The sequence below is a fragment of the Ascaphus truei genome, chromosome 2 (assembly GCF_040206685.1).
Source record: "Ascaphus truei isolate aAscTru1 chromosome 2, aAscTru1.hap1, whole genome shotgun sequence".
NCBI lineage: Eukaryota > Metazoa > Chordata > Amphibia > Anura > Ascaphidae > Ascaphus > Ascaphus truei.
This window is the reverse complement of record NC_134484.1, coordinates 134,120,024-134,142,615: the sequence shown is the minus strand read 5'-3', so window position 1 is coordinate 134,142,615 and position 22,592 is coordinate 134,120,024. Positions and strand designations below refer to the sequence as shown.

General features: G+C 40.6%; 1 protein-coding gene across 2 annotated transcripts in view; it reads right to left on the bottom strand.

Moving 5' to 3' along the window:
* Nucleotides 1-3,499: 3,499 nt before the first annotated feature.
* Nucleotides 3,500-22,592, bottom strand: part of ESCO1 (establishment of sister chromatid cohesion N-acetyltransferase 1) — a 35,227-nt gene continuing 16,134 nt past the window's right edge. For both annotated transcript variants that reach the window (XM_075585200.1, XM_075585201.1), the window contains exons 3-10: nucleotides 19,861-19,975; nucleotides 16,926-16,992; nucleotides 15,823-15,946; nucleotides 13,348-13,479; nucleotides 9,375-9,464; nucleotides 8,211-8,354; nucleotides 5,188-5,375; nucleotides 3,500-4,811 (exon numbers count right to left, since the gene is read on the bottom strand). In XM_075585200.1, the coding sequence (XP_075441315.1) occupies nucleotides 4,640-4,811; nucleotides 5,188-5,375; nucleotides 8,211-8,354; nucleotides 9,375-9,464; nucleotides 13,348-13,479; nucleotides 15,823-15,946; nucleotides 16,926-16,992; nucleotides 19,861-19,975 (1,032 nt within the window). In that variant the 3' untranslated portion in view covers nucleotides 3,500-4,639. The remainder of the gene's footprint in view (nucleotides 4,812-5,187; nucleotides 5,376-8,210; nucleotides 8,355-9,374; nucleotides 9,465-13,347; nucleotides 13,480-15,822; nucleotides 15,947-16,925; nucleotides 16,993-19,860; nucleotides 19,976-22,592) is intronic.

Here is a 22,592-nt window from a genome sequence, read left to right as displayed (position 1 = left end):
CCAAATTATTTTTTATGTGCTACTTGTTGAATTTTGGTCCATTTTCGTGGTTTTAATAGGATTCATTAAAAGTAAATGTTAAATTCTAAGGACTGTGCCATGTATAGTAACACTTCCGTCTGTGAAAAACGCCTCTCTTTGTAATTGTCACTTTGTTCCTGTGCGGCGTATCCTTAAAAACGATACAACCTTAGGCTAAGGCCCCGGTACCTCCGCTGCAACCCGCGCCCGCGAGATTGGCGGCGCGTGCAGCCGATTACCTCGTCTGCAGCAAGAGAGACCGGGGGGGCGTGGCGGGGGAGTGACGGGGGCACGGCCATGACGTCACCCGGCAGGTTCGCCCTCATTGGCTCAACCGCCGGGGGGCGTGCAGTATCGCTCGATGCGAGTCCTGCTCTCAATTCCATTGAGATCAGGAGCAGCTCTCGCCCCAGCGCTATGGCCCCCTCGCAGGGGGCCCGGCGCCATTGAGGGGAGGGCTCTCGTCCGTGCAGCGCAGTGGGGTCAAGGCCTTACGCTTCTAGTGAATGTCTGTAATTTAACACTAGCAAATCCCTGAAAATGTGGTTGTAGTAGACTGCAGACACTGGGTTGTCATCTGACGATCCTTAAAAGTCGGCCTTGAATACCTTAGAGACATCCCTCGTGAAATACCTCACCGCTGGCCGGTACCATCTCATGTATGACCGAAACACGGATCATGTCAAAGAACATGTCATGTTACAATAGAAACGTATACAAAACGTTGACAGTGTATTACGATAGCGTGTGAGCCGAAAGTACGGGGGGAGGAGTAATTGTTGCACCCAATTGGTTATTTTTTCTTTATTTTTTACTGTTGGTATATATTTATTATACTTCTGCTGACTTCCCTGCAGCATCACACACTATCTTTAATAATAATGAGTACAGTACATTTATTGGGGGTGATGATAATGTTAATAACAAAACCTCCAAGCGCACAGAGCTGTCATACTCATGACTGTCCACCATCTGTAGCTGTTTTCCCTTCCTAAGGCTAATCTGTTGCATACAAAACAACTATTTTTTTTTAAGATAATTTTTTGAAAAACCTAAATTAAAGTCTTTTTAGAAGAGGAAAAACTACAAAATACCAAAAGCTGTTTCTACTCACCAAGCCCTCCTGTCCATAGAAAATTCACAATCTAGTTACGAGTTTCTAGATCCAAGTTGCTAAAAAGCATCTTAAAAGAAGCATTCATACTTTCCCCACGAACTTCCAACACATCTAGATAACAATCAGCTGCACGGATTTGCACTAAATGTAGCACACAGCATCCCATAGACCCGGACACAAATGTACCACATTTGTGCATATCAATCCAACCTATTGCAAGATGACCGTTTGTTTGGATATGTATACATAAAATAGATCATAACATGAGGTTTTAAAGAAAATGCTATGCACACATAAGAGCCAGCCAGGAGTCAGTTTTTATCATCTTGTTTGTTTGTTTTCGCCTCTTCACCCAGGGTGGGTATAGGCGACTTCCACGGAAATTTGTCTCCATTGTTTGCAGTCTTGGTCTAGAGTTGTTCGGTGGTATAACCAGTCTTCATTAAGCTATGGCTGTGCTTATAATGGCGACGTGCGAGAAAAAAAAAACAGAGTAATGAAGGTGAACACAGTGTGCGCGAATGCCCCGTCCATGGCGCGCAATTTTTACAGATTTCCAAAATTGTTCTCGCTGCGCGACAGCCACGTGAGCAGTTCAGCCAATGGGGCGAACCGCTCCCGTGACATCGCCACGCCTCTGTCACCGCCAGTGCAGGTTTCGCACGCGCACACCACACGAGTGACATCACGTGCGCTCGCACTGCCGGCTCTACTGTAAACAAGGCCTAAGAGTAGCTTTAAGTGAGGTTGTTTGTCCCTTTAAGCATGAATAGCGTTGCACAGCAGGGAGATTGGGCAGAAATACATGTAACTCACAGAAAATCTGAATTCACTTCCCTGGTAATGTCTACTTGAGATGAATGTGTTTCTGAATGGGTGGTAGTGTTTCTGATTTTACCAAGAACAGAGTCCATTTTAGAGATACAAATCTAATTAACATATATTAGAGTTGCAATACAGGTGGTGCGTTTTGGTTGCCTGACTCGCTTCGTGTTCTGGATATTACATGCAACCCATACTACAGGAGGTATAGATCCTATCAGAAACAAAGATGAGAGACAATGCTGCAGAAGACCTCATCATCGGAGATTGACCTTAACCAGAAATCTCCCACTTGAATATTTTCGTGCGGAAAAAAGTTTAATGGAGAATATGTACAGCCTTACTTTCCCATTGCTTATTTCATGTATCTCTGAATTATTGCTGTCAAAAAGTCAATAATAACGTTTTTACCATTTACTTTCCAATATTTTGTTAGGTTTATTCATCCTGACTTTAGAAATTCCAGGCCCGCACAGTACGACCAGACAGAGGTTATTATTTTGTAATTACTATATGTTACACCCAAACACACCTTGGCAAACTAGACACCCTCTACAACAAAATATGCCGCTTTGTCTAACAATGTAACTACAGCACAAATCACTGCAAAATGCTACATGAACTAGATTGGCTATCCCAGAAGTCCAGGTGCAAGATACACTTTTCCTGTCTTGCCTTCTAATACGTTCTGGGCAAGCTACCCGGCTATCTGAACAAGTTCCTCACCCAGGGCCATAGCTATAGCCCGGGCAAAGCCTGGGGGCCGGCGCTCTCTAGGGTGAACAATGCATAATTTTCCAGCTGCGCATGCGCGATTGGTGCTTGCCTGCCATGCATGCACGATTGGCGCTTGTCTGTCACACAAGAGCAGTAGGCAAGTGCCGGTTACGCATGAGCGCCAAACGCAATACAACAATTTTGCCCGGGAGCCCGCCCATGGATTGCTAAGCCCGTTCTCACCCCTGCCACACACAGCTCTTACCACCTTAGATTAGACGCCAAAAGACTGTCCCCGTGTCCATGGTTTCACAAAGAATCCGGTCGCTCCTGTTACTGTGCACCTCACGTCTGAAACGACCAACCAGGGACTCGCAAAACTGCATCCAGTTTAAGTTCAAGATTTCAGCTGTCTCACACTTTAATCTTGTCTGTAACTGTTACACATGACCATAACACCTCTAAATGCCCATGAAATGTCTGTAAATATAACGTATAACTTCTTAATTTAATGTATCCTTGTATTGTCAGCATAACAGCCCAGGACATACTTTGTATTATTTCCTGGTAATTATTATTTTTTTTAATTTTTTTTAGAAGTAAATAAAATAAATAACTATATCCACTAGGATTAGTGAAGGCACCTAGATAATAGGTCATCTATATATAGAAAAATGCATTATTTATATATGAATGGCATATTGCCAATAACAAAAACATGGGCAGGAGGTGAGAGTTAAAGGGACCCAACACAAAGAAAAATAGCAATTGTGTTTGAAAATCGATTCAGTGATTTAATGAAATATAAATAAAACGCATAGCTTTCGGAAAAAAATTACAACTTTATTCAATATTCTACACATATTTACAGAAAGGCCACAGCAGTTCATCAACATATATTATAAACCCTTAAAAAGTAGAGTGACTGGAAAAAAAAAAGAGCAGACAACCATCACTCTGATGTCCTCCAAGGTGTGTGTGTGTGTGTATATATATATATATATATATATATATATATACCTATATATATATATATATACAGCACATCATTTGACTTAAAATGGGGTTTAATTTGATATGCAAACAGAAACAGGAAAAAGATCTATTCTGTTTGAGGTTGTGGCCAGGATTTGTTACACCGCCTGATAAAGCTCACAGTAAAAAAGTCAAACCATTTCTTAGGCAGCAGTGATAATTAATGTCAGTAAAAAGGTTGTTACTAAATGTATTTTATTCCATATTTTGAACAGGTAGATAAACCACATTATTTTGAGCTCTGGAGACCTCATGGCTCCTGGAATACATACATCACCCTCTCCCACTCCTGGTATGGAAAAACAAACAAGCTAAACGTACGATGGCCATTGGGGTCAACCTATAGCAAAGTGGAGATGTGACCCTAACCAAGGTGTGACCTTCTACTGGCTCCCTCGAGTACCAGAGGAGTTCCAAGGACATACATTGTGCAGTCCTACAATTTTGGAGAGTTGTGATGCAGCAATAAAAAGGTGCAAAACAGTTTTAGGGATCAACATTTTAGCGTTGCTAAATCAATCCATTCTTTAAAAAAAGTTAATATCTTTAATACAGCAATTAAGGTGCGGAATGATACCCTGGTCACAGCACACCATAAATAAAAAGAAAACGAGCTGTACTTGTACATATCTAAGAAGATCTTCAGCTGATCGTCATCAAGTCTGCCATCTTTATAATTAGTGTAGTCCACTATGAACAAAGTTATTTGCTGCATGTAAACATGACTAAGTTACTATAGAGAAAATACATCAACTGTGATCTCTTGAAAAAAAGATAACAAAATATTTGCTTTAAAAAAAATTAATCTTTTTCTGAATTTTTTTTTTCCAGTTTGAAGAAAACGGAACAACCCTTAGGGTGTTCGCATCCTGAGTTCACTTTTAGAAGAATACCAAAAATAAACATGGGCTTTGTTTCTGAACTAGATCAGCAATGAAATCCATGCTTCATGTCATCTGATGCGGTTTCGCTGACAAAGTTGTAAACAAGGAACTGACCGGTACCAGAATAGTGTGTTGCAAACAGTTTACCGTCTGGAGTTGGGTCCGAGAACGCTATTTCGTCTTTACTCAGATGGGAGCCGTATATGAAGTGACTTCTATGTGGAGAAAATGGTGATATGATCAGTTAACATATATATATATATATTTTTTTAAACACATTATTTGGGATGGAATTAAAATGTTAACATTCATAGCAAAAAAGACAATATACAATACAGAAGTAAAAAGGGACTCCTGCATAGAAGGCATGCGGTGTTGATCTTGTGTCACGCCGGATCATCTGGCCTCTAACATTTTAATATAGTCCTTTGATATACTTTGTTTTTAAGAATAAAAGTCACAATCTTGTGACGGTCGTAATTCTGCAACTTTCTCTTGTAGCACGTGATATATGCCAGTCACATAGCCTCGTTTCTCTCAGTGCTTGAGTGGCTTGCATCACTTTTCCCTGTACTGAGCCGTTTTCCTTACCTTAAACACTCAAGCATCCTGGAGGCAATTTTCTTTCGGCGCATCATCGCGAACACCCAGATGCGACTTATTCCACAGAGAGCTGGCTCCGGAGAGGTGGAGCAGCACCATGCTCTCACCCGCTCAAAAACGGCATGTTCTTTTTCCGATTTACCATCAGGAATGTTTTCATCAATCACTCTGTAGCCCTGGAAGGGGGGGATACAAAACAGTTGATCTGAACTCTCCATGTCTTATCTCATACTGGTAACAAGTAGTGAGTGTCAGAGAGAAACCCCTTCCTCCCCCCCCCCCCCCCAAAAAAATAAGCCAGGCAAAGGGGATATAAAGTTACATACTATGTAATGTTATAGCGGTTTTTTTTTTTGTTTGATTGTTTTTAACAGGTACAGAAGTATCATAGATACAAAATATAAGTCATATATACTATAAGTCATGTAGACATAGCAGGTGAGATCCCTCTAAAAGAAGATTACAAATATCACAAAGATTTCAGATATATAAACTGCCAATGACAAAATCAGCCACAATGCAAGCATGGTCCAAGCAGCACAAAACACATTAAAATACAGTTTATTAATGTCATGATTAAGACAGAAAAGATTCAGAATTTTAATAACCTGGCACACAAACCATTAACTTAAATTACAGCTTACAAATACATGTATTGTTTCATTGGGGTCAGTGACCTGGCCTTGTTTTCTTTGTTTGTCTAGAAGTGAGATTATCTGTGGCCAAAGCCTGGTTTGGAAAGTGGGGTGATTGACACCTGGTGTCACAACTATTTCTGACAGGATTAATTCTTGCTTATTTCTACTATTAAAATAACTTAAAAGGAATTCTTCAGTGTTGTGGAAACGACAGAGGGTGTGGGCAGTTCTGCTGCTCCCCGCTTACCAGTGTACTACACCGAGCACCTCTTTGGCACACTGACACTCTACTCAGAACCTGGAGTCTGTTACCCCAGATAAACTTGAAGTGTATCTCTTTTCCTAACGGTAATAACTACATCTGGCTCTAACTTATCATACTTCCTACAATTGTAATAAAAAATAATAGACAGCACTCACACACATAGATAACGATATAAAGCGGGGTGCCATGGATTAGAGAGGGCCCAATCCCTCCCAAATACAATACAACAGCGGTGCGCAAAGTGGGGGGCGCGACCCCCAGGGGGAGCGGGAGATTGTGCTGGGGGGGCGCGGGCAGTTGCAGAGGCCCCGCGCTCTTCCCCCAGGCATTTAAATTAGATGCTGGGGGATCGTGTGAGGCCCCTGCAACTATTTACTTACCGGGATTCAGCCGTCTGTGTTGCGTCGCCATGGCAACGCGGCGTCAATAGACGCCGCGGCACCATGTGACCTGACGTCACACGCCCATGCAGCGTCATCTGACGCGGCTGAAGGCATGGGGGCGCGAGAGCCGGGGGCAGAGAGACAGGGGGGCGCAGCACAAAAAGTTTGCGCTCCCCTGCAATACAATACTGAAAAAATCCAGCACACCCTAATAATAGAATCAAAATCACTGGCAATTAACCAACTGGCATTTTCCTACAATTGTGCAGTTATACTTTATTATTTTTGAGTGCGACGAGTGCATGCAATCTGGGAACTTTCTGGCTCTCTGCCTCCACCTGCATGCAGAAGATATCAGTTCTTTGTTCTGTACTGTATATACTTCCTCCCCAGTGCACCAACCACACTTCCCCTATCTAGGAGTGCTGGTATCTATTTTTGATTCTTGTCTTACATGAAGATATTCCACATGATTGTGTAAATTTACTACATACAAAATATCAGGGATCCGACAACAATTCGCAAAAATTACAAATCTACAGTATCTTTGCAACATTTGCGTTCAACCTAATTATATGACACTAAACAATCCACAATTGTGAGGGTGAAAAGGTCAGATATCAGTTTGTCTCTCAAATTTAGCATTGATCCCCTCATAAATATAGTCTCTTTACAGTATACGCTGCAAATTCACCCCGAACGAGATGAGTTGTGTCACAATATTCTAGGTATTATTTGGATAAAGTTAGAACGTTTCTATATTCAGCCAATTTTTGTAATTAAAAAAAAAGACAACCTTTTTCTCTCCCTAAGCCTTAAAAGGTGTCACTGGAGATTGATGAGGTGGGGGGGGTGAGGGGTTAAGGATACGCCCAGACACGCCCAGAATGTGCGTTCATCCAGTTTCCAATGCAGGGAGTTTTAAGATGAAAAAAAAACATGTATTTGGTATATGAAATGAGATTTCAACCAAGGGAGTGTCAATGTTAGGATCTGAAATCTCACATTTTCCCCTCAAGACCCTTTGAGAGCCCAACGTGTGGCAATGTATGTTAGGGACTTCTGTTTGTTTATCCCATTATTTTGATGAAACGGTCTGCATATAGTGTACATTATGTTTCTTGTATGCTGCTGTGTGTATTAACCCTCATCACATATACAAGTTACATGCAAACAGGTGTGCTATTCATGACCATTATGAAAGATAAAACTACGCAACATAGCGATTAGTAATTATTCTCATGATTCCAAAATATGGAAATGAGAGCCCCTACTAAAACGTCTCAAAGATGGCCTTCCTTGCCCAACGACAAATAAAAAGCAGAATTGATCACACCTCCACTTCAATTAGTCCCACCGGAGGCAAACTGCACTGGATCAAAGATGGAGAATAGATTAAAACGTTAAGAGAAAAAAACCTTGGATATTTTACTTATATTCCCACAACCTACATTAGATTTCTTCATATGCCCAAACGCATAGCTTCTATTCTATTGAACACTCCCATAACATTTGTAAAGTGTCTTCAGAGGCTCCTTCTCCCTCTCTATATCCCGGAGGATAGAAATGAATACCACAAGTATGGCGCTCTGAGTTGAGCTCAGCTCAGAGATCATGATTTCCCCCACAGGACAGCCCGCTGCAGCATTCAATCTGAGATTTGGCCCCTCTTCGCACACATGGTAACATGTCTCCATTGTAAAATGATTCCATTTGGATACTTACCCACTGGATATGTTCTGCTATTAAGCACCCGGCTACTTTTTTGTCATTGGTAATAAATAAAAGTGTTTTTGTCCTGGAATGGAGTTTAAGGGGAACCTGCTGAAACCCCAAGTCATTATCCACCATCTCTCTGATCTCTTCAACCTGAAAAACAAAAACATGTACACACTTATCTTTGTCACTCTTACTTGTTCTCCTCTATATATTCTATTTCACGGTCCTTATGTTTGAGATACATATATCTATACACACACACACACACACACACACACACACACACACACACACACACACACACACACACACACACACACACACACACACTTTAAGATCAGTATAAATAAACCTTAATTTTATTTGTAAGATAATAAAAAAAATAAAAAATAAACCAATGAAATGATCTGTAGGAAAAAAATAAAATGTTTACTGGATAATTAATACACACACCGTTTTATAGAAAGTTCTGAGTTGGTGGCGCTATAGCTGCCCATCACAATACACAGCAATCTGACTCCTGGGGTACCTTGATTTTGCAGCGCTTAAACTTTCAGGGGCTTTATTATGGATGACAACCATGATTGGCTTAAACCTTTTATACGATACATTCCATCTCCTATAGTTTTTAGCTTTCATCTGGCCATGGTAACAAATAGATTTAACTCCACGGATCCAGGAAAGGCCCACATTGCTTCCAGGTTCAATACAATCCCAATCCTTAAAGACGCAATCCAGTAGCTCCAGTAAGTCAACAACACTAAATGCACTATTAAATCACCCAGCAGAGTGAGAAACCCAATTCTTAGAATGTTATGTCATTTCTGTCATCTTCAGATTTTGGCGTCTCAAAAGCAGCCGACACTACTCTCTCTGGTCAACAAAGTATTAAACCTCACATGGCACATGGATTTATTTTAACTCCAGCTGGTTATACTGCTAAAAACATCCTTATAGCAACTGTATGTGGAAAAACATCATTTTATAGGGAAATAAATGACAAAGTACGCTCCCTCATACCCACACATGGGAAATGCACTACTGCCAGTCAGGCAGCACACAGAAAGCTTGCCGATTCTTCCAAGTACTCTATGCATGTAACATCTTTTCTTATAACGACTATTATATCTTCTGTTTATGAGGGATGGGACAAAGGTAAAACTGATTTACCTTTCTTAGGGCATATTTGGGATCATCCGGCAACACCAGTATAATCTTCCCATCAGGATATTCTGCCACAATCCTCTCTTTTTTCCAACCCTGGATTAAAATGATATTACAATGAAGAAAACATGCAAAGAATGCCCAGTACATTTATTTAAAAAAAAAAATACAAACCCTTCAATTTCTCTTTTTTTTTGGATGGATATATTCAAAAGAGAAAAAAAAGGATCCCAGTTTGTAGCACTCGGTACAATCAATCATTTATGAATAATGATAAGTACTAAAATATAACTTTTAAAGCAGCAGTTCAAGCAATATCCTACATGTGTTTGTTTTTTTATATAAATCAGTTCTGTCCTATGAGAAAATACTTGTAGCATTTAATGTTAAGACATTTTTAATGTTTCTAATGTAGGAAGCATTTTTGTTTCTATAGAAACCATTTCCAATGTCACACCTCTCCCCCTTCTCATAGGCTCTGGCTCTTGAGCCCCGCCCTCTCTCTAGCAGTGCACCAATTGTATCTAGTAACTGCCCAGTCACTTGATATTGCTGCACTACATTGCCCACAATGCTGTGCAAGAACTGAATTAAATAACCCTGAGCAAGTGATCGATTACAGGAGAACGGATCGATCTGCAGCTTAGCTTTTTTTTTTTAAACAGCAGCTTCAACTGCAGCTTTATTAGAAACTAAAATAAGAGGGGGGAGAAGGGAAAAGTGTGCCGACTCAAAACAATGCCTATAAAAGGGAAAATATAGAAACTGAACAAAAAACAGCTTGTCGTGCTGGAATTGCCGGTAAAAGCTCAGAATTACAGAGGTAACAGTTTTTCAGGCATACAGATTCAGCCGATGACTCGTTGCTGTGCAATAAATTAGGTGTAGGTAGGACCTGTGTCAGCACAGGGTCAATCATTCCTCCTCACCAATTAGACAGTAATCTGTCTACGATAGATAGGATAGTTTGTTAAATTGTTCATCAGCTGAATATCACTGTCAGGAAGTGACGTCTCTTGATGACGTCACTAGGGAGAGCGGAGTCTAACATGGTGGCTAGTCGCAGCACTCACTCGTCCCGCCGGTAGACGCCACAAGTGTATTTTTACTCTACTTTAAAAAATATTTTTTCCCTGTATTGGGGGAGGGAGCGCGCTCTGAAAAGGTGCTATGTGCACTGTGCGTTTCCCTTCACAGAAACTGCTACATGATTCATCAGGCCATACAGAAAAGATCCCAGATGAGGGATTAGAAAAAGGCCCCCAATTAAAATGGACCTATTTTGGTCTTGAAATCCAGATACTCTCATATATTAGCCCTTTATTGGACACAGGCAAGAAAGGGGTCCCTGATCAAAGGATCTAGGAAACACTGTTAAAATAGTCATTTTATTTAGAATGAGAAAGAAAGAAAGGAGCGATACTCTTACATACGGTGAGCAAAGGTGGGGAGGTCGCTTCGTGGTCTATCTGGAAATGTATATAATATACAGCCACAATTAGGTGGAAAGCACACTACATCCACTACCCTACACTCTCCAAATATCAAGTCGCAACTGTTAGAACGAGATGGTCTAAATACATCAATTCAAATGTCTACCAATATGTATCATATCGTATATCTGACCCAAAGTGTCAGGAAAACGTATATTGGATTCAAAAAAGTTTCACCCGACATGTCAATATACCCAGGATATAATATATATATATATATATATATATATATATATATATATATTTTTTTTTTAAATCCCACTGAGTACTCTGATGATTTTCAGCTGATTAACAATTTAACATAGTCTTTCTTGCCTGTGTCCAATAAAAGGCTCTTATATTAGAATATCTGGATTGAAGTAAGAACGGCAAAGAGGATTGGCGGACAGCCAAATGTGCCTGAAAGCACTCACAACTCACTGGGTGGGGGACAAGCAAAAAAGTTTATTAAAGCTACATAAAAAACATGTTGGACATAAGGGGAACACAAAACAAAAAAGGGGGCTTCTCCTCCCACGCTGCTGTAGCGCTTTCTCAAGGAGTATATCTGGATTGAAGACCTAAATAGGTCCATTTAATGTGGATACATTAGTGAGTGCAGCAGATTGGGGGCCTTTTTCTGAACCCTCTTCTGGGATCTTTTCTGTATGGCCTGATGAATCATGTAGCAGTCTCTGGGAAGGAAAACGCACAGTGCACATAGCACCTTTTCAGAGCGCGCTCCCTCCCCCAATACAGGGAAACATTTTTTTTAAAGCAGAGTAAAAATATGCTTGTGGTGTCTGCCGGCGGGACAAGTGAGTGAGAGGTGCAACTAGCCACCATGTTAGACTCCGCTCTCCCTAGTGACGTCATCAAGAGGCGTCACTTCCTGACAGTGATTGTCAGCTGATGAACAAATTAACAAAGTCTATCCTAGATATATATTCGTCTAATTGGTGAGGAGGAATGATTGACCCCGCGCTTACACAGGTCCTACCTGTACCTAATTTACTGCACAGCAGTGGGTCATCAGCTGAATCTACATTGTGAGTGCAATGTGGCACGAGCAAATAAATGACTTGTTAAACCAATATATATAGGACCGAATAATACAAGATCCTAAATAATATAAATAGTAATCTACACACACAATAAAAAGGGACTAAAAAAATAAATATTCAAAGCCTCTGGTGGAACAGCAGCTGAATCGATATGCCTGAAAAGCAGTTACCTCTGTAATTCTGAGCTCCTACAGGCATTTAATGACAGGCTGTTGTTTTATGTTCAGTTTCTACATTTCGAGTTTTATAGGCATTGTTTTGAGTCGTCACACTTATTTAGTTTGTTTCTATTAAAAGTTATATTTTAGTATAGTACTATTATTTCATACATTATTGAGAGTATTGAGTGCTACAATATGTGATCCCTTTTCTCTTTTGAATATGTTTCTATGTACGATCCCAGTCACAGCACCACCCTTAATTTGCAACGATGCTGAGCAGGCTGAGCGAGCGCATTCACCGGTTTTCTTTTTTGGAGGGAGGAGGATCTGAACTCTGCTAGGATGGCAGTGATCCTGCACTGGGAGATCCCCCCCAGCTCTGGAGAAATTGCATTATTTAAGAGGGATTTTTTCTCTTCAACCATATTGGTAGTCAGGCAATATATTGCCAGAAATTCAAATCATTAATGCCGACTGTCTTGTCTACAGCTTTTAGTTGGTGCACAAATGTTCCCATCCAACGGATGCCATGGGACAGACAAAATCCAGGGGGAAAGTCTCTTGCGATCAGGGGGTACCCCTAGTATAGAATATATTCCTTCGCAGAGACACAAAGTTCAAACAAGGCAAAGGTTTAAGGTTTTGTTTTTCTAGAATGGCAGATTTGTACTTTGATATATAAACGTTTATTTGATAAACACGGTGTCACAATTCACCTGTGGTGTGATTTATGCAGGTACCCAAAGTGCCTTTATCCTCTCTCTGGCAGCAGACCCAATAGAGGAAAATGGGATAATTGAATAAGTTAATTTTGCTTTTGAGCAAAAGCCAAAAGGAGAGGTCTCCCACTGCACCTGGGAATAGAGCGATGCTCCTGCGGGGTGCTGTCCACTCTAAATGGAACAGAACAGCAGAAGCTAAAACGTCAGGGACAGTCCTTTAGTGGACAAAATAACCCCACAAACCACTTCATAAAAACCTGTGGCCTGATATTTGACACCGAGACATTTTACTCTGAAGCCGTTATCTGCAACACATTATGTAAATATTTTTTGAAGCTACCATACCTATTGTGTCTGGGCTCTATTTAAGGAAGCAATAAAGCTTGACCTGGTTTTCAAATGAAAAAAAAACGGTTACTGAGATAGATAGATAGATAGATAGATAGATAGATAGATAGATAGATAGATAGATAGATAGATACTGTATATATATCCTGCACAGATCTACATATATGTGCTTCACATAAATGATGGCGGAAGGTACGGTCAGAAAATATTACCACATATTTGACAGCACTGATAAACTGGTTGTGAAAGAGCAGATGTTGCGTTTCATCTTCGGGATTCGATGCTGTATATAGCATCCCACAGACATTACAAGATATGGCACCAAACCGTTTCTGCCCAGCATCCTGAAAGAAAACACTGGCTTAAGTTATCACTATAAAATTGAATAACATTAATACTTCTAAGTTAAAGCACATTTTGTTTAATGTCACACTGAGCAACCTATATTCGAATTGCAATAGGCTGAATTCAAATGTTAAAATGTATTTTAACACTTGCATAATTTAAACCATATCATTGTAGCACATTTAAGCCCAAAAAGCCTAAAAGAAGATAAATGACAAGTTTCCTGTTCATATAAAACATCATTATTTTTCTTGTGGTTAGTTAGGGGCACATAACCAGCTGAAATCCAGAAGCTCATCAGGGTTTTATTATTATTATTATTTTTTTTAAGTTCTCTACTACTACAGATAAGTTCCACAATCACATAAATGATTAGGAACGGTAAAGGCATTTTGACAATACATTTGGGATCAGGTAAGCGACCCTTAAGTTACTGCTGTAAACCTCTACAAAACAATGCGACATAACTCTGTAATGTTACACAGAGTGGGAGAGGGGAACAGAGAAGATTCTGTTGTTTACATCATCATATTTAAAGTTTCTGTTATTACTGTATGATCTCTTAGTCCATGTTTAATATTATTGACAAATGCCGTTATATCACCAAGGTGCAGTATGCATTATATGATAGGAATCACCCGGATTTCTTTATATTGATGTTTATATTAGAAATATAATTTCAGTGTTCATTATTATATATCCATTTATTGTTGGATTTATATTCCTATCTTTGCCCATGGTGATAATTGAGATCCATATGCATAGATGAGGGTTTTTTGTTTTTTGTTTTTGTCAATGCCTTTGCTTTGACATAAATAATTATTTAACCTTTAAATGTTTATTTAGAGATAAGATTTTGGTTTTAATATATCTTTCAGGATTAATACAGCCTCTGATCCTTGTTTTTTATGTTTACATTTCTTGTCTTTTGTTGTTTTTAAAGTCACCTTTCTACACCCTGTGATGCTCGGTATACACTCCCCCCTTCTTGATTAGCCTTAATGATGATTAAATATTCAGCAGGTGGGAGTTGCTGGGTGTATGCCGAGTTACCATTGGTTAGAATGCGGGGTCCGATGGGTATTTTATGCCGATGTTTGTTTTGTGTTCATATTCTCTTTGACAAAGCACGGTGTACCGTGCGAAACGCGTCAGAGTGGTTTTAGGTGCTGTCGGGTGTCAATAAAGCCTACACTTGAGTGTTATTGTCCTGGTCTGTGTCCTTACCTGCATGGGAGTTGCACCGCTTCGTTTTTCAAAGACCATGTAAGGAAGAAGTACACAGATTGGCTTCGATCTGGCGACCACACTCTTACTCACACGGATAAGAAAACCACCGGTCAGCCAGCTGTGTGATTGGGTACTTCCTGCTTGGGATCTGATTTCCACCCAGAGTATTGTTCACGGCTTCAAGAAATGTTGTATTTCCAATGCTATGGATGGTTCTGAAGATGACCTTCTAAGGCAGCCGCAGCACACCACGCAGGACAGCGCAGGAAGCGACTCAAGTGAAGGAAAGAGTGGCGATGATGCGGCTACCGACAGGGAACTGTGAACTGTTGCCTAAATTAAACTGTTGTTTATTGTGTGTCTGCATTTACATTGGAAAGAGCAGCCTGTCAGGGATTTTGAAATACAAGTCTGAATTTTCAAACCTCAAAAAAAACCTGTTTTATTTCAAGCTGCTTCTGAAATTGGGGGCCACCTTATATTCGGGGTCGCCCGATAAATCGCACAAAATACAGTAAATAAAGAGCTATTGCGAACATTTGAATGTAAGGAACTTTTGGCAGATTCGTTTGGGTGCTACCGTTTCCCCAGAGCTGCCATTTCCCCACTTCCCTTCCTCGCGAGGACAAATTCCTTTCTGTTCTCTCCTGTACTTATTGTTTCCTGTGGCACACGCTCAGGATGTGTCCCTTGTTCTACGGTGTGGTCACTGCTTTGGCGAACCGTGCGCGTCCGCTTCAAGAGTCCTGTTGTGAGTGTCATAATTCCACAACTCAAACAAAACAGCTGCACTCGAGGGATCTCTTACCCACTTAAGTGATTAATAAAGCGCAGGATGTAATCGCTTATCAGTACACGAGACAAATGTGAACAGAACGTTTCTGGGGGAAACCCTTCCTTTCGTCAGAAACGTTGTGTTCACATTAGTCTCGTGTACTGACAAGTGATTAATAAAGTGCAGTACTGTGTGCAATAGTTAAAGTGGGTGAGAGATCCTTGCGTGCAGCGGCTTTGTCTGACCGAGTTGTTCTCTCCTGTTCCTTCCCACAATCGCTGACTTGTTTTAAATTAGGACCTATTTTTTTTTACTGTCTGGAGATTACAACACTTACTATGACGAGCTGCATGTTTCCACCCTTTTCTGCTTCTTTTAGCTTCTTCATTTCTTTCTGAATATTTACATCTGTGGGCAAGGAACTAGATTTTGCATCTGATGAATGGTTTGTCACAGTCTCCCTGAAAACACAGATTGTATATATTAAACTCATGTCACAAGGTCTATTCTATTTAAGCAGCAATACCTTTCACTGTGGGAATAGAAACCAAGATTACACGTCTTAAGTGTGTTTACTCTTAACCGTTCCTATACTGGTTCGAGTGTTACAAAAAAAAAAATCAGAAATTAAAATATATATATATAATTTTTTTTTAAATTGTTCTGATAGGTGCAAAGCAGAAGACCACATGCAGATTTTGGAACATTTGCACCAAAATGTCAGAAATATCATCTGGGTACACAAACTCAAACAAAAAATATCATACTTATCCCATAGAGAGAATTAAATTCATCTGTCTTTGGGGGCCATGAGATGCTGACAAAAATAAAGTAAAAATGGGAAAGTTTCTCTATTTACATATTCATAAACTGCATGCAGAAGATGCACTTTCCCACTTATTAACTATTCGCTTCAGTAAGCTAATACTACAGTTTCCAATGCAGAGTTCCTCTGTGACATGAGTGTGCCCCATTTTCACGATCAAGAGCACAAGCCACGTGAACCAAAAAGGTACAGATCGACGTTAGGAAATCTAGAAGGGGCAACCCAAGGCTTCTCCTGATCAGCATTATAGAATGATTTGTATATGCAATATTTCACACTTACACTAGCACTTCCCGAGGCTTATGGATGTTACATACAAAGTACGTGTGACGCTTTCTCTAAAAATATTTTTACAGCAGAGCAATAGCTGAAGCCTGGAATTTCCTTCTTGTAGGAACTAGAGATGCAGGAATGTGACTGTGGGCACCCTACGTAAAAAAAACCCAAAAAAAACAACAAATACTCTTCTACTCATACCAAAAATCACTCCCCGATTTAACTCATTTTCTGCCACAATGCTTTGCGCTCCGTTGCTGGGTTCTGTAGCGGTTCAGAACTAACTGTATGTTAGCTGTATGTCAACTAACTTAAAAATCTGCACACTTGGCACTCACCCCATCTCGCCAGATGCAGCCACCTGGTCTGGGAACAAGCTGCGCACCAGCTGCTTGGAAGCAGAGCCTAAAATAGAAACAAATATCTGAGGATTAGCTATTTAGCATTTTTATACAGTGCTTTCTACACATGGCTCAAACCAACTTCCTTGAGCTCATACAGATTATATTCCACCGAGACTTCAATCACAACCAGACCGGAGGCATAATGCCCTGTTTTCTGGGGGATATTGCTGAAGTATGTTGTGCACAGCATTTTCCAGGAGAGCACTCCTGACCACCATCATTAATGATAAATCTACAGACGATGGGAAGCATTTGGTAAGGTGAGACACTTGATTTGAACGGAGCTTGCCTGTGGCTTTGGTATGAGCCAAATACTGACAGGAGATACGGACAATTAATATTTCTTGGAAAGGAACTCAACAGCAGTGCACACTGGCCGTACGCAGAAAGGGAGGCAAATGTAGCAAGACACAGCTATTCCATTAGACGCCCTCCAGCAGTTCAAGACACCGTCTGACCGATTTACTTGAATGGGCTGTGAATACGGAACAGCCATCTAAAGTCAACCCAGCATGCTTATTGCATAAACAGGGAAATGGTGTATGTGTTTGTGTATAAAATGTGTTGCTGTTCAAATATGGTCTACAGAGCTTTTCCCTCATCAGTAACAAAAAAGGACAACTATGGCCCTACTTCAGTAGAGTGCAAATAGCACCAATTCAGTTGCATAATACTCCTATAAACTTAAAGGGAGGCCAACTGGCATATAAATGATTTTTCCCAGGTATACCTTTCAGTTGGTTAAGAATGACCCCAATATAAGAATCTATTAACACGAAAACATTTGGGGGGGGGGGGGGGGGGGAATTCAGACAAATGTTCTAACACAGAACCCATACCTGATACAAATCACCCACTGATAATGCACATTGTCAACTGTGGATTATCATAATATCACATAAATTGTATGTGTAAATATATCTCTCTCTCTCTCTCTAATAGCCGTGTTAGTCCAGTTGCGATAGTGCAGAATGAATGAGTTATTCCGTATTAGGTGATACCTTTTTTATTTGGCCTAACAATTTATGTCGTAGGACAAGCTTTCAAGAATTCTCCTCTCTTCCTCAGAGAGATGTACTGTAGATAAGGTGAGAAAGTGTTTGAAGACATGGAAGGGTGATAAGGAACAGCATGGAGGGGGAAGGTGTGCTGTTGGGAGGGGGGGGGAGAGAAAGTGTGGATAAAAAGAGAGGCAGGATGATTACAAACAATTGTGAGTGTGTGAGAGACCCCATATCCACATTAAGTCCTTTTGTTTTGGTGCCAAAGAGTCTTATCATTCTGTGTTAAAACGCACCCAAGAACGGAAAACATTTAAACTCCGAATGAGAAGACTCTTTGACACCAAAACAAAAAGGACAAAATGCGGATATGGAGTTTCTCACACACTATCACAATTGTTTGTAATCATCCTGCCTCTATTCTTATCCACACTTTCTCCTCCCCCCCTCCCTCCCACAGCACACCTTCCCCCTCCATGCTTTTCCTTGTCACCCTTCCATGTCTTCAAACACTTTCTCACCCCACCTTATCTACAGTACATCTCTCTTGTGTTTGCCCCCCCCCCCCTGCTCTCCCAAAGACTGTTTTAGCCGTATTCCTACGTTAAATCAGTATTGCAGACCTGAGGAAAGAGGAGAACTCTTGAAAGCTTGTCCTATGACAAATTGTTAGTTCAAATAAAAAAAAAAGTTATCACCTAATACTGAAGAACTCATTTATTCTGCAATATATACATACATACACACATATATGTATATATATAGATATATATTTGTTTGTTTTTTGATGTGATCATGCAAAGAAAATAATTTTACATATCCCTTACTCCGTAAGGTCATTGTGCACTGCTGTAAATAGTGCTGTTAGGCTCAAGTTGTAATTGAGGAGCACCCAAGCGATAGCAGAAGCGTTGTGGATGTCCAGAGACGGCGGGCTTTGAGCATGATGAAGAGGTCTTGTATTTCTTAAATAGGATTTGCAGCTTTTACAGGTTTCTGAACTCTGTGTAAGCTTTAGGTAACCTCTGGCTCTATTTTAATACCACACCGTTGCACATTGAAACCCCTCTGAAGCATGAAGATTCTTCCATACACCGCAGTGATCCATCAACATGAAATCAGTAGTGAACATTGCAGTGTTACAGTGCAGAAACCCAGTGATTTAGAACGGCGATAGACAGCAGTGCTGGTGATTAAAGTGATAATTACACATACTGTATAAGGTAAATTGTAAAGTGTAACAGAAAACAAATTCTCAACCTTCCTACGGGGAATATGTACACATTCCCCTCGAGACAATGTAGACGCAGGTGTTGGAAGGGAGCGGTGGTATCAGGAACACCCCCAAAAAGTAAAAGATACAAAGAAATATTGTGCAGTATAATGGCATAGGTTTGGAATAGAGAAGAAATCTTGGCTCTATAAAGTGCCTACTTACCACAGGTAAGTGATAAAATCAGCATTGAATGAATCAACAGGTAGGTGGCATACCGCAGCTGTACTTATTGTGAGTACATTTCTTTTATTGTGTTTTATTTATAAAATTTGAATCTTCTATTTGCACAATCGTCTCTCCTTGATATCCTTACCTGAGAGAGATCTACCTGACATCACCAGTCGTTTTGGGTTCCTGCAGCTGCGGTATGCCACCTACCTGTTGATTCATTCAATGCTGATTTTATCACTTACCTGTTGCAAGTAGGCACTTTATAGAGCCAAGATTTCTTCTCTATTCCAAACCTATGCCATTATACTGCACAATATTTCGTTGTATGTTTTACTTTTTTGGGGTGTTCCTGATACCATCACTCCCTTCCAACACCTGCGTCTACAGTGTTACAGTGCAGGACAGATGTCAAATCGCTTACCTTGGGATGCAGTGTCTCCTGCTTCCAGCTTCGCTAGTTTTTGTTGTGGAGCTGCCACTGAATGTTTTTTTAATGGACTGTTCTCTGGACTTGAATCCAAATGCAGCCTAAAGCCCTAAGAAGTACAGGTTACAATGGGATGAGAAACATTTGAAATAATTTGGCCCGTATTGGTCTCCAATGTCACTTGAAACCGGATCAGAGTCGGATACCCCGCTTTGCGGCTTAGTGAATCCCAACACAAATGTTTCTTCTACTTCGAGATCCAAGCATTACTTAAAAAAAATAAGATATGTATAAATTTACATTGACGATGTTTATGAAAATTTGAACCTGAACATTTGGAGAGTTCCTTGCTCTGCCTCCACTTAACCATTCAGTGGGCATCTAAATCAGAATCCCTTATAACTGGGATGGAGTTAACTCCCCAGAGCCCTTGTGGAAAATATTCACACAATTTTTTTAAAGAAATAACCCGGTATTGTTAAAAGACATCAATGACTTCTTTTTAACCTATTACAATTTAGCACAGCTGTTACCTCTACCTAGTTCTGTATATACATGTAACACCTTCATTCCCATTTTAGAGGTCATAGCACAATCATCTAGCAAACAAATGATGCAGCATTTTCTAAGAAGTATTTAGGGTTAAGCTACTGTATGTAACCGTATATAACAGGGCTCTTTCATTGGCCACATGTGGGCCACATTCAAATCAGGATACTATTATAACCCCCCCCTGTAAGTATTCACTCCTCTTGATTGAAGTAATGTGGTGCAAGTCTGTAATCAATGTAAATGATGGGAAAATAAGAGACTAAAGGGAGATACCCTCAGATAGTATGTGTTTCTCTCTCTCAAACAGTATCTTGCTGCTGCTCACACAAAGTATGAAATGAATATAGTCCACAATGAATAACAGATAACGCCACTTCTCTTTGAAAAAGGACTGTAGGACTATGTGTTGGTGCGGGCTTCTGTTGGCGTGCTCCCGCTGTATGCAGAACGCGGTGAGGGAGAGGTGGGGGTGCACAGCGCAGTAACAGACTTGGGGCTGGATAACGGGCAGTTTGTAAAACTACTGGCACATGGCAAATTACAAAAGGGTAAAAAACAATTCCGCGTTTCGCCCCTTGCTGGTTAAACTGAACACTCTTCTATGAGGAGAAGGTTAAATGTCAGCAAAGGAACACAAAAACAGCGACATTTACTGGCTGTAGAAGTATGCAGCCCCCTAAGGCAGTACTTGGTAGAAGCACCTTTTGCTGCAATTACGGCTGTGAGTCATTTTGGATAGGTCTCTGCTAGCTTTGCACAGTAGGATGATATTCTTCACAGCAAAATTGATCCAGTTCTGATACGCTTGTTGGGAATTGTCTATGCAGGGGTGCGCAAACGGAGAGGCGCAATTTGTTTTGGGAGGGAGGGCGCGGCACTTACAGAAGCTCCTCGCTCTTCCCCAAAGCATTTAAATTAAATGCCGGGGGAGCGAGGCCTCTGCAAGTTCCCTAATCTGGTCTCCGGTGGCTTCTGGAAATGTGTCGCCATGGCAACGCGCTAGAGGTCACATGACATTGTGACATCAGAAGTCGCCGGCGAACGTGTCAGGTGGGGAGGGGGTGCACCTGCAGGGGAAAAGCAGTCAGTGAGGCGCCGACGAAAAAATTTAGCGCACCCCCCGGTCTATGGACTGCAGTTTTCAAGTTTCTACATAAATGTTCGATTGAATTCATGGCAGGACTGACTGGGCCACTCAACAAGATGAATTCTCTTCTCGTTCAATCACTGCAGTGTGGCTTTTGTGCTTCGGGTCCTTGTCCTGCTGAAAATGTGAATTTCCTCCCCAGTTTGAGAGTTTTGGCTGACTCAAAAAGGTTTTCCTCAAGCATGGCGGTGGGAATATGTTATGGGGATCCTGCTCTTCAGCAGGAACTCGGAAGCTGGTCAGGATAGAGGGGTGAATGGATGATGCAAAGTGCAGGCAAATCCTTCAGGAAAACCTGTTTGAGTTCAGCCAAGACTCGGACGCTGGTGAGGAAATTCACATTTCAGCAAAGCCAAAAGCCACACTGTAGTGGTTGAACAAGCCACACTGTAGTGGTTGAACAAGAACAGAATTAATGTTCTTGAGCGGTCCAGTCAAAGTTCTGACTTAAATCCAATCGAACATTTAATGGCGAGACTTGTACACTGCAGTCCATCGACGATTCCCAACAAACTAACCAGAACGGGATCAATTTTCCTGTGAAGAATGGGGAAAAAATGTCACCATCCTACTCTGCGAAGCTCAAAAGGACACAGCTGTAATTGCTTCAAAAATGTGCTTCGCAAGTAAATGTCATTTTTTTCTCCTCTTTGCTGACATTTAACCTCCTCCTCATAGAATAGTGTTCATTTTAACCACCATAGCTTTTTTGACCACTATAAAAATAGTTCGTTTGAAAAAAAACAAAAAACTGCATACATTATTTGTAATTCAACAACTTGTGACATTATTGGTAGGGGGTGCATACTTCTGCAAACCCCAGTATATAATAAACACCCTAGACATTTTTAACAGGAAACATTACTGAACATGATGTTTTTTATAAGGCTGTTCAAAATCACGATTTGGGGTCACAAGCTAAAATGTGTGTATATGTGTATATAATGTAAAAAGGCTAGTGCACTACTTTAGTACAAAAAAATGATATGTGATGTTTTGAAACCTCTGAAGCTCTACACATACTATT